Genomic DNA, 16,715 nt, shown 5'->3' on the forward strand with positions numbered 1-16,715 from the left:
GCTTGTACAGATTATTGAATAAATCCGAAACAGAGGAAAATTTATACCATTTAAATTCTATAAAAGTTTCAAAAACAAGGAAAAAAAAATTTGTTTTCATTAATAATTCATAATTTCATAAACTTGGTACATCTTTTAGAATTTGTAAATAATGGTGGATTCTAAGTTGGTGAAACAGATAATTTGAGATTGAGAACAAATTTATATACATTCCACATTAGATATATCCTGTCAAAAGCCAATTGCATGTCAGCAAAAGGTATTATGAAATTCTGAAAAAAAAAAACATTTTCAAATGTTCCCATTTCCAGTGGCAGCAGCAGGGGGGTTGAGCCTCCCCAAATGAGCCAAACTGCATTGAAAACACAGTTCAAAATAGCACACCTTTGTGAAATGTACCTTGGTATTTACATTGTTATAATTTACCATTTATACTTCATATTGATGGCATTTTGGGAAGCCCCTCCACAGTTTATCTCAGCCCCCCAACGAAAATATCCTGGTGCCACCACTGGTCGTTTCTGAAAATGTAATATAAAACAAAATATTACTTTTTAAATAAAATATTTCATAAAGGTTTTTGGCACCACTTTAAATAGGCAGGAGTGACTAAAAAAAGGTGAAAAATATAATAGTTGAGTGAAGGTTAGTTGGAAATGTGCAACAATTATGTATATTGCTATGAAACTATAACAAGTGCACAAGTAAAAAACATTTTTCATTATGAAAAAGAGACATTTTTTATTATCAGTAAGAGATATTTTTCATTAAACTGTTAAATATTATGGAAGTTAACTACTTTTATACAATAACAGAAGAGAGATTTATTGAGATAATTTTTTAATATAAAAAAAAATTACAAAAGAATAGAAAGGAGGTGAAAGAAAGTTTTACATGCTCAAATAAGTAATTCTTGAATACACTTTAATGTATATAAAGATTGTATATAATGTATTTAAAAAATACATACTGAATTCAGGTGATTTTAGTTAAATTGTATCTGAAAGTTTTTTAATAAATGCTCTTTAAAATTACATTTTGAGAAGTGACCTACGAAATGAAGAAACTGGTTAAATTTAAATCAGTTCGTGTCATAAAAAGTCAAACTTTTCTAAGAAGAGAAGAAATAGAAAAGTTCACATATTTTGTGTGTTTTGTGTGTGTGTGTGTGTATTCTCTCCTAAATTCAAGTAATATTACTAAGTGTCCAAAGAAAGCCTTTTAACATGACCTGAATATCAGAATGATCAGATGAAGATGGAAAATGCTGGATAGAATAGTTTAGAAGAAAATATACAAATTAACTAACAGAAGCTACAAATATATTTTGAGGTCAGGATATTTATATTATAATGGTACTTGCACTGCCCTGAATGATTAAAAATTTCTTTATGATAAATAACTGTGCTACAGGATGGTTATAACACTATGATAACATCAGCCACAACCAGCATCTCAAGATGGTGGTGCCATTGAAAATGTTAATTTACTTTTTGTTCAAAAACTTTAATTTTTATATATAATAGTAGCATATTGAGGTCTATGAGACATTATAATTTCTACATGTATTTTCATAGTATTACTAATAATGCAGTTACTCCATGAATGTTATTTTTTTACTGTAAAACCATACTGGACTATCTGTTGTGTCCATCTCAGTAAACTGAGCCCAGAATTTAGCATTATATGTCTGAGAACTTTGTAGCATCCCACCAAGGGACTGAATAAAGAAGAAAGATTTTATTATTAACACAGATTAAAACAATTACTGATTTTCTTTTTTAAGTCTCAGTAAATATGACATAAGGATTCCTGTATATTAATAGCCAGGATATGCTGGAACTATTACCATTATTATTGTTATAGTTATTATTCCAGTAACAAATAATTAATCAACAACCAGGTTCCTCATCACAACGAATTTTGACACATGTATAAAATTCATCTGATATTCTACCAAAAAAAAATTGAAATATGTTTTTGGCTTTGACTGAACAAATCCTATATATAAGGAGTATCTTACATTCAAGAAGTTACATCCAGCTTTTAATCTGCAAGAGTACCTCTTGAAAACTATGGGTACCTTCTTTAAAGTTTTTACTACTAGAGATTATTCAATGAAATCAGAGAATATCTTTAAGTTACCTGCATATGGTTGTTACTTTCTCTGTTATATTATGGCATAAGCTATCTGTTTTATAATCATTCTGAGAAACTAAATGAAAAGTTACTTGCACGTGACTTTATGCATCAGACATTGAAGCTTATTCTCAATGTATTAGTGTTAGCAACATTCAAGTCTCAGACAGCGCAGATGTATTCAAACCTACTTTGTTACAAAATCAAAGTTTACTCTTTGACAATTTGAAATGGATAACTATAAAAAGAATTATCAATATAGTGCAACACAGCTGCTAACAGCAATGGAATACAAGTCCTGTTTCATCCAAATATGAAAGATACAAGAATAAGTGACAGTGTGTCTGTTGTTTGTGTTTTGAATTTTGCACAAAGCTGCACAAGAGTTATCTGCGCTAGCCATTTTTAATTTATCAACATAAGACTAGAGGGAAAAACAGATAGTCATCACTACCCACCACCATCTCTTGGGCTACTCTTTTACCAATGAGTAGTGAGATTGGCCATAACATTATAACACCACCACAGATGCAAGGGCAAGGATGTTTTGTGTAATAGGGATTCAAACCTGAGACCCTCAGATCACAAGAAAAGCACCCTAACAATGCACACCATGAGTGACAGATAATGAAGAAATAACTACAGATATTTAGCATCTCAAATTATACATTCAATTTACACAATCAGACTCCAACTGAAACCAGTGCAAGATCTCCTTTATTTACTCTAACAACAAGTGTTGGAAACATAAAGTAAGTATTACTTCATAGAAATAAACAGATCCACATAACACAAACTGTGCTCATAGAATCAGTATACCTTCATAATCCCGTTCCAGTTATCACCTGTTGCAACGCGAAACAATGTCAGAAAAGCCATTCCAAAGTTGTGGAAATGTGCATGTTCTCCTAAACCTTGGCATGGAAAGTTATCATTGCATTCTATAGGACAGCAACAAAAAATAGAGAGATGACTCTTTAACAAGAAAATAAAACATTTTAAAATTGAAAAATAATAACACATAATATTAAAAAACAAAATTATTTTATTCATTTCTTCCAAATATTTCTTTAAATTTGTATGCGATAGTTTATAATAAACCTTGGCATGGAAAGTTATCATTGCATTTTATAGGACAGCAACAAAAAATAGAGAGATGACTCTTTAACAAGAAAATAAAACATTTTAAAATTGAAAAATAATAACACATAATATTAAAAAACAAAATTATTTTATTTATTTCTTCCAAATATTTCTTTTAATTAGTATGCGATAGTTTATAATAAATATATCATCTCATTTGTAAAGCTTATTTTCTCATAAGCCAACAATTAAAAATTACATAAACAGATTTTACTTTGGTATATTATATCATATCAAATAAAATTTTGTCATATGTATTAACAAAGACTATGGTATTAAAACAAGACGTGGAATATTTTAATACTATGAACATCCAACAAAAACTACGTTTTTAAATATTTTATGTACATTCATTTCATATCCTAGTATAATATAAAACAAAATAAAACTCAAACTGAGACACTGAAAATATTAAACATTCATCTTTTTGAAATGCAATCCGAGCTGCTGTGAAATAAAACAAAATATACGCTCGTGTCAATTACTGTCAATAACCATATGCAAATTAACAGATATGCATCAGTCCCTTTATTGATAGTTAATTATGTTCAACAACCAACTGTAATACGTCAACTATTTTACTGCAGAAATATGTTTCACTTACCAAGTCGACCAAATAATTCAACTCCAAGAGCTGCAAAAATGAAAAAGAGAAGAAAAAACAGGAGACCCAAGTTGCCCACTTGTGGTAGAGCCTGCATCACTGTATCCAACAAAGCCCTTATGCCTTTAGCCATCTTCAATAATTTCAACACTGAAATAAACCACCAGTGTATGTTTAGTTTACATGGCTATGAGGTTAAACTATTCACATACAGTAAATATAAAGAAATCAACTACTGTGATGATACCATATATAGATTTAATATTACAAAGCAACAGTTTTATTGACAGCAAATAGAAATAGTTAGACCTATACTCTTGTGTTATGCATGTCTGTTCACTGTTGAAGTATGAACTCATCTGTACTCTACCAACTCCAGGTGTTGAAACTTAATTTTTAGGACTATGAGCCCTCAGAATTACCACAGAGCCAACTGAAGTCCTGTGGTATGTATAAATATAAAATTTTATATAATTTGCCATCTAGTAACTTCTACTGTCTAGCATCCATATCTGATGATTTCAAGAACTGCCAGTACTGATGAACTATTTTTCTTTGCAAACATATTTCAAACTTTGAGAACTCTGGACATACATATTACTTCTCCCATACATATATGAAAAACAAACAAAATTATCATCACTAAAAGATAAAAAAGATAACACTAAAATGAATATAGAATATTTAAAGTTACCAAGTTTTTTCTAAATAAGAAATGAAAGCTTATAATAAGTTCAACTTGAGCATGTGGGTTACCATAACTTGAATTATATGTATAATTTGGATGGAATAAGTTTAAAAATGTTATGAAAGAAAGGGATCTTTGTGTAATAGTCAATCAGTCTCTAAAGCCATCGAAGTGGTGTGCTGTTGCTGGTGGTAGGGCAAGTAGGATTTTAGGTTTTATCTACAGAAATAGTGAATGAAAGTCTAAAAAGGTTATAATTTTATTGTATAGGTCACTGGTTTGGCCATATTTAAAATATTGTGTTCAGTCTTGGGCTCCTTACCTAAGGAAAAACATTGAACTATTGGAAAAGGTTCAGAGAAGGGTCACTAGAATGATGACTGCAATAGAGGGGTTATCATAAAAGGAGAGGCTGAAGTCTCTCATACTGTTTTCTCTTTAAAAAAAAAAAAGTTACAGGGTAGGGGGGATCTGATTGAGGTGTTTAAGCTTGTAAAGAATTGATAGTGTTAAAAGAATTAAATAAATTAATTAAATAAAGAATTAATAATGTTGATACATCATTTTTTTTTCAAATTTAACAGTGAGAATAGTAGGACTAAGTGACACAAACACAAATTTCGGAAAGTAGAAATCGTCTTCAACTAAGACAGTTTTGTTTTTCTAAGAGTGGCTGGTGTTTGGAATGGGTCACCCTTAGATGTTGTAGAGGCAGTAAACATAAGTGAGTTTAAGAAAGAGCTTGATAAGTATATGAATGATAAGGGCTGGATTTAAGATTACTTCTTTGAGTTACTTTACCTTAAAACTATGTTAAACAATACATGCTTAATTCAGTATAATATGATGTTGTCCTGAAATGTTATGATATTACTAAATGAACAGGCTGTTGTTAAGTGCACTATTGTGATATTTCTCTGAAGAGTACTTTGCCACAGAAAACGACAATTTTCACTATAAAACGAGACTTTAAACTTACATTTCGAATCATAATTGGTTCCACTGTTAAATTATCCATATATGTTTTCATTTTTACATGATTTCTATCAGCAATTATACACATGTACGTATAAAAACCTTGTTGAATGTACATTTTTATTGATTTGTGTAACTTCCAATTGCTTAATGTAACTTCTAAAATAGTAATTATTAAAATTCATCTAGTTTGGTTTACAAATAACACAAACATTAGACCTGAAATTTACACCATAAGCATTTCTTTCATTTTTCTCTTTTCAACAACAGGAAATACATCATTAATAAAACACACTAATCATGTAGAGAGCATACAGTACCTCTTGCTATCCTCAGTACTCGCATAACACGAATTATAGTGGGGTTGATGGGGATGATCTTTGACTCCATTTCTTCCAAAAATATTCCCACAACAGACAGTATTACAATAAGAACATCAAGCTGGTTCCACCTACAATATAAAACATCGTTCTTAGCCTGTGTTATTTAACAATGGATTATTTGTTTGACAGTTTTGAATTTTCCACAAAGTTACAAGAAGGCTATCTGTGCTAATCACTCATCACCACCAACTCTTGGGCTACTCTTTTACCAATGAATAGTGGGATTGTGTGTAACATTATAATGTCCCCACGGCAAAAAGGACAAACAGGTGTTGTACAACAAGGATTTGAACCTACAACTCTCAGATTATGAGTTGAGTACCCAGACCACCTGACCATGCCGACCCAATAACAGATTATATCCACAACAGAGAAAGTTAGCATAACATTAAGTAAATTACACTTATAATAGGAAGCATTATTACTGGTTACACTTCAAGTCTGTGTTACTCAACAAGGACTACACAACCTTATATATATATATAACTTCAATATTTTAATAATAAAGCAGGAGGTTAAAAAAACAGCTTTATGTATGTACAAATATCTGCAGAACTTTTAATGTAATCACTGCAATTAGAAGCTCAAGCATTTTGATTTTTTCAGAGCAATAAATTTTCCAGATGAACTACATAGAGATGTGTAACATATGGTTCAAACTTTGTGTATGACTATTAAATGATTCATAAACTACAGTAAAATTTAGAAGTTATTAAAAATCAGCTATAAGATAAAACTCTTAATTCACAACAAACATACAATTGTTTTTTTTTTCAAGCAGCAGGTTTAGAGATTCCAGATCTAAGTGAAAAATAAGTAATTCAATAATTTGTGAACTAAAGTGACTTACAATTTAAATCTTCAAAATAAAAAGATTACTACAATCACATGTGTAGAAAGATAAGTTCTGAATAAATAAAAACAGTATTACACTGTTTCCATTACAGTACGTAAAAAGAATAATTTTTCAAGAAACAGAATATTATTAAATGTGAGAGAAGTAAACAATTAGATTTTGTGCCTTGTAAGAAAGGTATATTTCTTTCTTTTTAATGTATTACAAACATGTTTTACTTACTGAATATTATTTCATATTATTGCCTTACCACACAAATTTAGGGTTATTTCTAAATCTCTTAAGTTGCTCGAATCTTTGAGGTATTATTGGAACTAAACTTTAAGACAACAGCACAAGTATTGGTATCTACAACACGATACGTTATAATAATAAATTACAGTTTTTTTCACATAACAAACTTTTTATTATGTTGCTATATTATTATTATTTAAGTTAATATTTTTGGAACTAAACTTTAAGACAACAGCACAAGTATTGGTATCTACAACACGATATGTTATAATAATAAATTACAGTTTTTTTCACATAACAAACTTTTTATTACGTTGCTATATTATTATTATTTAAGTTAATATTTTTATTACGATTCATGTAGATAGCTTGCTTTTATCAGAGGTTACCAACTGTTAAAGCTACATGTAAACCACTAGTTAGCACACTAACTTATCATGAAGATATCTCCTGACTCCAAGGGCAACTATCTTCATGACAGCTTCCAAGATAAATACAGCAGTGAAGAAGTAATTGAAAATTTTAAGGGCATAAATAAGTTCCTAGAAGAAAAAAAACAATTCATAAGATTATTACAAATTTCAATCACATTAGCAACATGTCATAGTTTTAGTTGTGAAAACATGTTTAAATTAGAGTAGTTTGCAAGTTAATTTATTACTTCAGTTGGTGCTTGAGGGTTCCCCTTACTTATAGGAGATACACTGTTACATACTTAAAAACAAGAAAAAGATGAAAGAGAGAATATTAATCAAGTTACATGAATTAACTCTTCTTCAAGTAGTAATCATAATAAAATAGTAACTTGTAGTAAAAAGTGTGTGTAATATCTAAAGAAATTATTAATAGACAGACGTGCATTATTACTGACAAATATTTACATGCATGTACGGAGTATGGTTTAATACATAAATATTCTACACACCCAGAAATATTGATATGCTGATAAAACATTTTCATGAAAATAACAGCATCAACACACAACAATTTCTAGAACTATTCATTTTCTTTACTAAACTTAATGAAACACAAGCAACTCGACAGTTTTCACGATAATAATTCTTAAGCCTAACCAGAAGACGCTTGGTATATTGTAACTACGTACTTACAAGTTACAATTAAACTGGTACAGTGCTTTTAAAACAGATTTTATTTTTTATTACATTTATTCTACTTTTTTATGTACTTACAATTCTGATAACTGTATTTTAATTTATCAGAAATAATATGAAAATAATCAGACATGACATAAAACCATTAAAACTATGTAAGTTGCATCACAATATGTATGTCTTTCTTAAAAACATTTTGCTATAATTATCAGCAACTCCAGAACTTACCACAGGCATCATATAGAATTCCATGGCCATAGTAACCACATTCAGACCAATCACAGCTGCTATTGCCAGATCAAAGTACTTGCTGGTTATAATATTATGAATGAAAAGTCGTGGTTTGGAGAAGTTGATATAGTATGGGGGTTCTCTTATTTCTAAAATGAAAAACATAATTTATACAATCATTTTTTGGGTTTCCTTCTTCAAATATGCAATCTATACAGAATAAATACCTTAAAACATTTGTGCTGAAGTCTTAAAAATATCAAATTTCAAAAACAAAAAAATGAACAAACCAAACATTAAAGAAGCCATTCATAATCAACAGTTCACAAACATTTAAAAGTAACATCTAGCACCGAGTCTTGAAAACATAAGAACAATAATTAATAAACTAAATTTGATAATATTTAACTACATAAAACTAACAGTGTACTTCTTTCACACAAATCAAAATTTTCATCTTAACAGTCTTAAAATACCAGACTTGTACAAATAAAATGAGTATGCACTCAATAGTATTAACAAATCACCCATGCTACTCATATTATATAGATACACTCAGTGTTAAATTTAAGATATTTTGAGAAAGATTAGGAAGAGAAGGACCTGACATATCATACAGATGTGTCTTTTTCACACCACCCACGTACAACGAATTTGACTTTAATTTTTTATACAGGTAAATGAATGGCATTTTTTGTATTATATAAAAACCTTTTTTTACAGTTGTGTTTTTTACTTCATGATAGACAACTTTCGAATGGCTAACAGATCGAGTTACTACAAAATATCTCTAACTCCTCTCTAACTATTTGTAATTCCTTAGAGATAAATATTTTAGCAGAGTTACTGTATACTAGAAACATATTTATATAAGCATGTACTACTGAATCAAAACTCAGCAATTAACGGGTTAATTTGTTTCTCAAATTGTCCGAAGTACATCTTAACTGCAGTGAAATAGAATGGCATATTTACAGCATATACAGGAAGCAGTCACACATACATTCACACATATCAGGTCTAATTAGTCCTTTATTTTTCTAATGCTATCTTATAAATACATGTAAAACAAAAAGAGTGGCTCCAACTAACTTGCAGAGATAATTCATCAAAAGTGCGTGTTATGTCTGATGGCATCAGGCAATCTACAGTGCATTAGTTCTGCTATATGCATCCACCCAATCAATTCATTTTCTCATTCCAATAAGTAATAAAAGAAAATCACTGCATTCTAATGATCTATACAAAACCCAGTCATGCCAGAGGCCAAACTAGAGAACCTGAGAGAACAATCCAACATGTTCTAACATTTTCTAAATCCAACAGAACAAAACAGCAGTAGAAAGGAAAAAAAAAAAAACTACATCAAACCATTCTAAGTTAAAAACATACATCTAATGAACTACAACAGAATAAATCATTATCATGATATACAATGTATGAACATAAAACTTTGGGTAGTTAGATATTTAGTTACCTAAATGTACATTACCTTAGGTACAATGTGACTTATGGCTGGCTACCTCAGTCAGTATATTTCACGGGATTGTTACTATTACATAATTTTAACTTAAGAAAATAATTATTAAGACAATCTTAAGGTTAATCACAATTTGATATTTAATACATTACTTAGTGTTTCTAATGAAATTTATATTTGAAATAAAATATACATATATATTTATACCACTGATTGTAATTATGAAAACACAGTATCCAAAAATGTAGCTAGATAGATTTTGAAATGTATAATAATCACCTGTAACAACAGTTCAGTATAAGTAAACAAAATTCCCATGTATGAATAGACTTTCAGTTACAAGGTGTCAAAGCTTTCAGATGTTTATGATTATCAAATAACATAGAATTTGTATATTTTAAAATAACTGATTACATCTTAAAACAATATGGTCTTATTTTTATCATTATGTCCAAATATCTAACAAAGCTTATATTTCAGCATTTAAGCCACTTAACCAAGTTATATTTCACACTGTCAGAATTAGATAAAACTATATTTTGTCCATAATATAAAAATGAATCCCCAGTTAGCATAGAATCATATCAGAGGTAAAAGTAAAATATTCACAGATGATTTCTATCCTGTTATTTAGGCACTCTATATTACCTTTATCTGATAAATCAAACTACTTATGAGAATAACAATTTTTGCATAATAAGAAAGAGACTTAGAATACACATATAAAAAATAAATAAAATTATGAATTAAACCAGTTTTCTTTCATTTTCTTCACAAACATTGTACTAAAGAAATAAATCATAAATTATCTTTATACATAATAAATAAATTAAACATTGTTGTATAAAAAGATGTGGATGACGTAACTGTCCACCATTAATTTGCCTTCAGTGCACACAAAACCACTGTAAAACATTTCAGTTTTATTCAAGGTTTGGAGTCTTCATAATTAAATTGGTGCACTGAAGGAAACAAGTTAAGAAAGAAAGCTGACTGAGGAGCAGCCAGCCAGGAGTCTCAAACTGCACCAAGACTGAGCCTGGCTTTTTTGGGCTTTCATAACAAAATGTAGTCTATCTTTGTGGTTAGTGTCAAACAGATAGAAAGGTCAAACTTCTCCTGTAAGAAAATATAAAACAAAAAATGATTATCAATAGTTAGTAGGAGAAGAATTAATGTTATGGAAAAAATATACATGTAGAAAAGAACAAAACAATCATATTTGTTTTGATAAAACGTAAAAATTAACTAGTGAAGTACAAGCACACACAAGTGTTGAAAACATAAAAGCAATGAAATGTTTGAAAACTGTGAAAAAAAGGCAATTTTAGAAAGAAGAAAAATAACAAAAGTTATTAAAAATACATTTTTTAATAAGATGTGCGGCAAGGCTGAGGATGTGCTTCCTTATGAATATTATGCATACCCTTTGTTTAAATATTGGTAAGTCATATATACGTGTGTGTGTATATATAAAGATTAAAAACTATTTTTTTTAATATGCAAGATAAGCATTCCATTTCACAGCATAGAAAAATATTAGTGTGAAATGATGAAACTGTATTAGCAGCTTGAAACTTGGTTAAAAAAACACAGTAAAAATGAATACAAATAATCTCTCAGCCTTGCCATGCCCAGCCAGGCTCAAGTCGAAACGTAGACTACCGACCATTTAGTTTATTGTCCATACTTCGCCGTTTCTTTTCCAACTTCCAAGCACGTTTTGCAGCTCGACGAGCCTTCTCTTCTTTCTCTTGTTCCTCTCGGCAGCGATGAAAATTTTCAACTACAACACCCACAAACATGTTCAGAACAAAGAAGGCAACTAGAAGGAGGAATGATATGAAATACACTAGTCGCCATTCATTGTAGTTTTCAATGGGCTGTAGAAAAGATATGGAAGTTAAAAATTAGCAAACGGTGTATAGCACATTATTCAGGTTTATAGAAATGATAATTACAATGCATGAATTTGTCAAACTCCATAAGAAAAACATAAGTAAAACAGCTGGAAAAATAGATCAAGCAGCATATTTCTTGGTATATGCTTCACTTAGTTTATTTTCAGCATGTTTCAATTAGACACAGAAAGGCTCTTTTGATAATGAATGGATATAAAAAAAATAAAAATGTATCAGTGTGGATGAAACAGCACATTTATGAAAACCTATTGACAACAGTTTACAAAATCTTACATATTTTATACTATTAGGTCATGGAACATCACAAGTTCTTGAAAGAATTAATTTCAATGAACACTTTTTTTTCGATTTTTCATCTGTCAATGAAGACATAATTATGAATGATTTTAATTTCAGGCACATAGAATAAAAAATGTTAGAGTCAAACCACCATGAAGGAGAAACTGGTCAATATGAATCTCTTCACCAAAGGGAACCAACTGATTAACAATAATGTCATTTTACATTTATTGTTGACATAAAATGTAGAAATAATTGGTTGGGTGTAAATTCAGGAATATCTTGGGCAAATGATCATTGCTCTATTAAGTTCAATGTTTTGCTGCATATGGAGATAAGAAATAATACTATTTTGGTTACAGATTTTAAGTAATAAAACAAGAATTATCTGTTGTGAAGATTATTTGAAAATGTAGAAATTTTTTAAAGATAAACATATTCCTTATAGAAAAAATGGTAGATACAAGTAAAAAAACCAGGTTGTTACAAAGAGTATAAAAGATAGAATTAAAGAAAATAGTCATAAATTTAAGAAATCTAAACTGACTGACATGAAGGAAAAATTAAGAAGATAATAGAATATTGAAAAAGTTAGTGAAACAGAACATTAAGATACCAAAAAGGATGCATGAGAAAATGTTAACTGAAGATGTAAAAATTAACAGTAACAATGTCTTTAAATACATTAAGGGTAAACAAACTGTTAGGGTGAGGTAGAACCCTTGAGGAATGATAAAGGGTTGTAAATGATGATTATGAGATGGCTGGGTTATTAAATTTTCTCCTTTCTTCACGTTTCTATTAATGGAGATTTCTAGAGTATTATATATCTTAAACAGTTGATAAATGGAAAACAACTCAAACAAGATGACTGCATTAATTCTGAGTTTGTTAAAAAAAGTTGGGAAGCTTAAAAAAAGATAGGTCAACTGGGCCAGGTAATATTTCCTCAAGGGCTTTCAAGAAGGTTAAGGATTGTAAATGTGAGCCATTTGCATTTACTTTTTGTATGTTCTTGAATAGTGGGCAGGTACCAGAAAATTGGAAGTTAGCTAATCTAACTTCTCTTTTCAAGGGAGGTGATAAAAAATTGTCCCAGTAATTATAGACCCAATAGTCTTACATCAGTTATGGGAATTTTTGGAAAGTACAATAAAAGATATTTTTTGCAAAGTTATTTAAGAATGTTTAGAATTTTATCAGATAGTCAACATGGTTTCACTAAAGGAAAATCTTGCCTTACAAATATTTTCATATTCTTCAAAAAGGTTACTGCTTACATAGAAGAGGGTAGGGGTGTAGATTTGGTATATCTGGATTTTTGGGAAGCTTCAACAAAGTTCCACACAAAATACTTTTAAATAAATTATCTCTACAGGGGTAAGGGATAAGTTGGCAAACTGGATAGAAGAAAGCAGAGAGTTGTTAAAAATGGAGTTTAGTCAAACTGGATTAATGTCAAAAGTGGGGTACCTTAGGGCCCAGTCTTAGGACCTTTGCTCTTTTTTGGTTTACAACAATGACAAATATGAAGGAATGGTCAATATATTACTCAAATATGCTGATGACATTAAGATCTTTGGTGTTGCCAGCTGTGATGAGAATGCTGCTGTTTAAAAAGAGAATTTAGTTCACTTAGTGAGTTGGACAAATAAATGTCAAATGGTTTTTAATTATAATAAACATAAGATAATATAAGTGGGTTGTGATAATATGAATTATAATCTGGATTAGAATAACCTTAGCAGTGTCATGAAAGAAGAGGATCTTGGTGTAACCAATCAGACTTTAAAGCCATTCAAGCAACGTGTTTTTTGCCAGTAGTAGGGTAAATGGGATTTCAGATTCAATCTACAGAAATATTGAATACAAGTCTAAAGATGTTATAATTTCATTGTATAGGTCACTGGTTAGGCCATGTTTGGAGCACTGTATTCAGTCTTGGACTTCTTACCATAGGAAAGACAGTGAATTGTTGGAAAAGGTTCAGAGGAAGGTTACTAGAATTGTGTGTGGGGTGGAGGGGTTGTCAAATAAGGAGAAATTGAAATATCTCAAGTTGTTTTCTCTGGAAAAAAGAAGAGTTAAAGGGAATCTGATTGAGGTGTTTCAGACTGTAAAGAGAATTTATAGCATTAATTTTTTTTTTTTTCATATTTAACAATGAGAATATTACAACTACAGGACACACACAAATCTTAGCAGAATAAGAGCCATCTTTACTAAGACAGTTGTACTTTTCTAACATGGTGGTTGGCCTTTGGGATGGGTTGTTGTAGAGGTAGTAAATTTAAGTGAGTTTAAGAGAAAGCTCAACAAGTAAATAAATGATAAGGGCTGGATTTTACACTTTAACTTATTTACTATTAGTTTAAGTTTAAAGGATGGAATAGCCAAGATGGATAAATAGGTCCCATATTGTCCCAAAAAAAATTATATTACTTAATTACATTTGCTTTTTTAACACTGAAAGCATTTAAAAAATATCACAAATTTAAAACTGTAAGGTCATGGAACATCATGAGATCTTTAGATAAAGTGATTTTTCAATTAACATATTTCTTTTATTTCAACTTTTTTTAATCTTCCATGAACTGATAAAATTGTAGAGTAGAACCTCAACATCAAGGGCACCCTTTCAGCTACATCAAAATGCCCTCTATGAAAAGATGCCTTTAATATAATAAATGAGCCACACAATGCCGGGTTCCATACAGACTATATTAACCTTCTGAATTTCAAATCCCTCCATTTTGTTTCTGAGTTGCACATTTTCATGACATGTAGTGTCAACAGAGGTCTCAGGGGGTAGATTAGCTGTCTTTTTTTTTTATTATTGGTCTCAAAGTCTTAAAATACTTCTCTATAGAGTTTAAACTGCTAAACGTTTTTCATTTATTTTCTGTGTTTATTTCACTGCCAACAGCTGGTGTAGAAATCCACTGAAAACAGAGCAAGGAATCACTGCTACGTAACACTGTAATATAATACTCTTGAGGGCAATAAAGTATGTGCACATAATTAAGCTTATGTGACTCCTTTTCAAACACAATGTGAACTTTATCAGCCTGTGTATCCTACAGAATTTACAACAAAAATTCCCCAGGGTTATAAGACTGTACTTTGAATCTATGAAAACATTTATTAAAATATATGGTTCAGAGCCAAATGAATAAATATCACAAGTGTCTGAATACTGGGATGTTTTGTAATTTAGCAGTACACCATAAAGGCATACTTAGATAACTGCCTGGTTTATTGATTGCCTGTACAGAAAATCAGACTAAAAACACTGACCTCAATCCAGAATACTAAAGTGCTCATTATTACAATACATATTTTGGTTAGAAATTGTAGAAAATAGAAAAAGAGACCAAAGAAGTCCTCCTTTGATGGTACAGTGCCTGTTTTTCAAAATGTCTTTTAATTGGGGTTCTACTGTATGATATGAAATACATAAAAGATACAAAATCAATACTTACATACCACACTATCTCTGTTACAATTAAAGTACAATATATTAACATTATTATTATATTATTTTACTCATTTTGAGTTATAAGTAACATAATGATGGTTTTTGCTTAATCAGGTAATAATAAAATAGATACAATTGTAGATACAATAAATATTCAGAAGAGGTGTAGCCTCAGGGAACCATAATATTTCAATAAAATAAATGTAATTTTCAGTGATAAATCTTTATAAAATAGCAAAATGTTTTCCTATGGTTTCATATAAACAGTAGAGCTCTGCCTGACCAATTATTTGCTTTTGGTAAAATATATATTGTTTATTTATAATAAATGAAATCTAAGCAATACTAATACAATAAAATAATACTTTGTTAGAGGACAATTTATTTTTTCATACATATTTAAAAGAATAATTTTTTATGGTAAGATTTTTGCACTTTGTCCCCAATTTATTTGAGATAAATATTGAGCTATGACATGGCAAACTCTGCATTCTTTAGTGAAACATTCTGAGTTTGTTTTTCTTTGTAAATGATACATAATCCAGGCTTCATTTCTAACTAAAATAACTATTAAGATAACTAGGTAGTGACAGAACCATTATAGGTATCTCTGTTCACGTTTTGCTTTATGACGCATTTTCAGTCACAGAGAAAGAAAGTTTGTTGTCAGTAATTGTTGACTATTTTTACGCCTCAAACTATAACAAGCATTTCATACTGATGTCTGAGTGTACATTAATTATACAGTATGTGTACATACCTGCTGATCTACACCAACAGCATCCAGCCCCGTATACATAATATTAACCCAGCCGTCTTTCGAGGACAAAACAAACAACGACATGAGAGCCTAAGGACAGAAAACAAATGCAACAAAAGAAATCATTAAAATCCAAAATCTGATTCTGTATTTTTCCAAAACTTCAAAACAGATCTTTTCTTCTGATTACATATCATTTGATTCTTACCTTTTGTAAGTCTTCATTTTACATCCAATAAAACATACATAATTGGAATTTTAGGATTACCTAGATACACAATGTACTTACACAATGTAACATTGCATTACTTTGTCTTCAAGTTTATATAAAGAATTACACCCAAGTTATGATCAATCAGTGAAATAACAGAAATGTAACTCATGGTAAAAGCAAGTTCAAGTTATTTGAATATTAAAATTATTGCTTTCTG

The 16,715-nt window shown here is 29.9% G+C and overlaps 1 protein-coding gene across 1 annotated transcript in view; it reads right to left on the reverse strand.

Moving 5' to 3' along the window:
- LOC143255033 (voltage-dependent T-type calcium channel subunit alpha-1G-like) overlaps window positions 1-16,715 on the reverse strand; it is a 226,544-nt gene that overhangs the window by 19,349 nt on the left and 190,480 nt on the right. Inside the window, 7 exon segments of the mRNA XM_076510047.1 lie at window positions 2,959-3,080; window positions 3,887-4,036; window positions 5,870-6,000; window positions 7,455-7,564; window positions 8,363-8,514; window positions 11,515-11,728; window positions 16,285-16,374. Coding sequence (XP_076366162.1) covers window positions 2,959-3,080; window positions 3,887-4,036; window positions 5,870-6,000; window positions 7,455-7,564; window positions 8,363-8,514; window positions 11,515-11,728; window positions 16,285-16,374 — 969 coding nt within the window.

The sequence above is a fragment of the Tachypleus tridentatus genome, chromosome 7, assembly GCF_004210375.1.
Source record: "Tachypleus tridentatus isolate NWPU-2018 chromosome 7, ASM421037v1, whole genome shotgun sequence".
Lineage (NCBI taxonomy): Eukaryota > Metazoa > Arthropoda > Merostomata > Xiphosura > Limulidae > Tachypleus > Tachypleus tridentatus.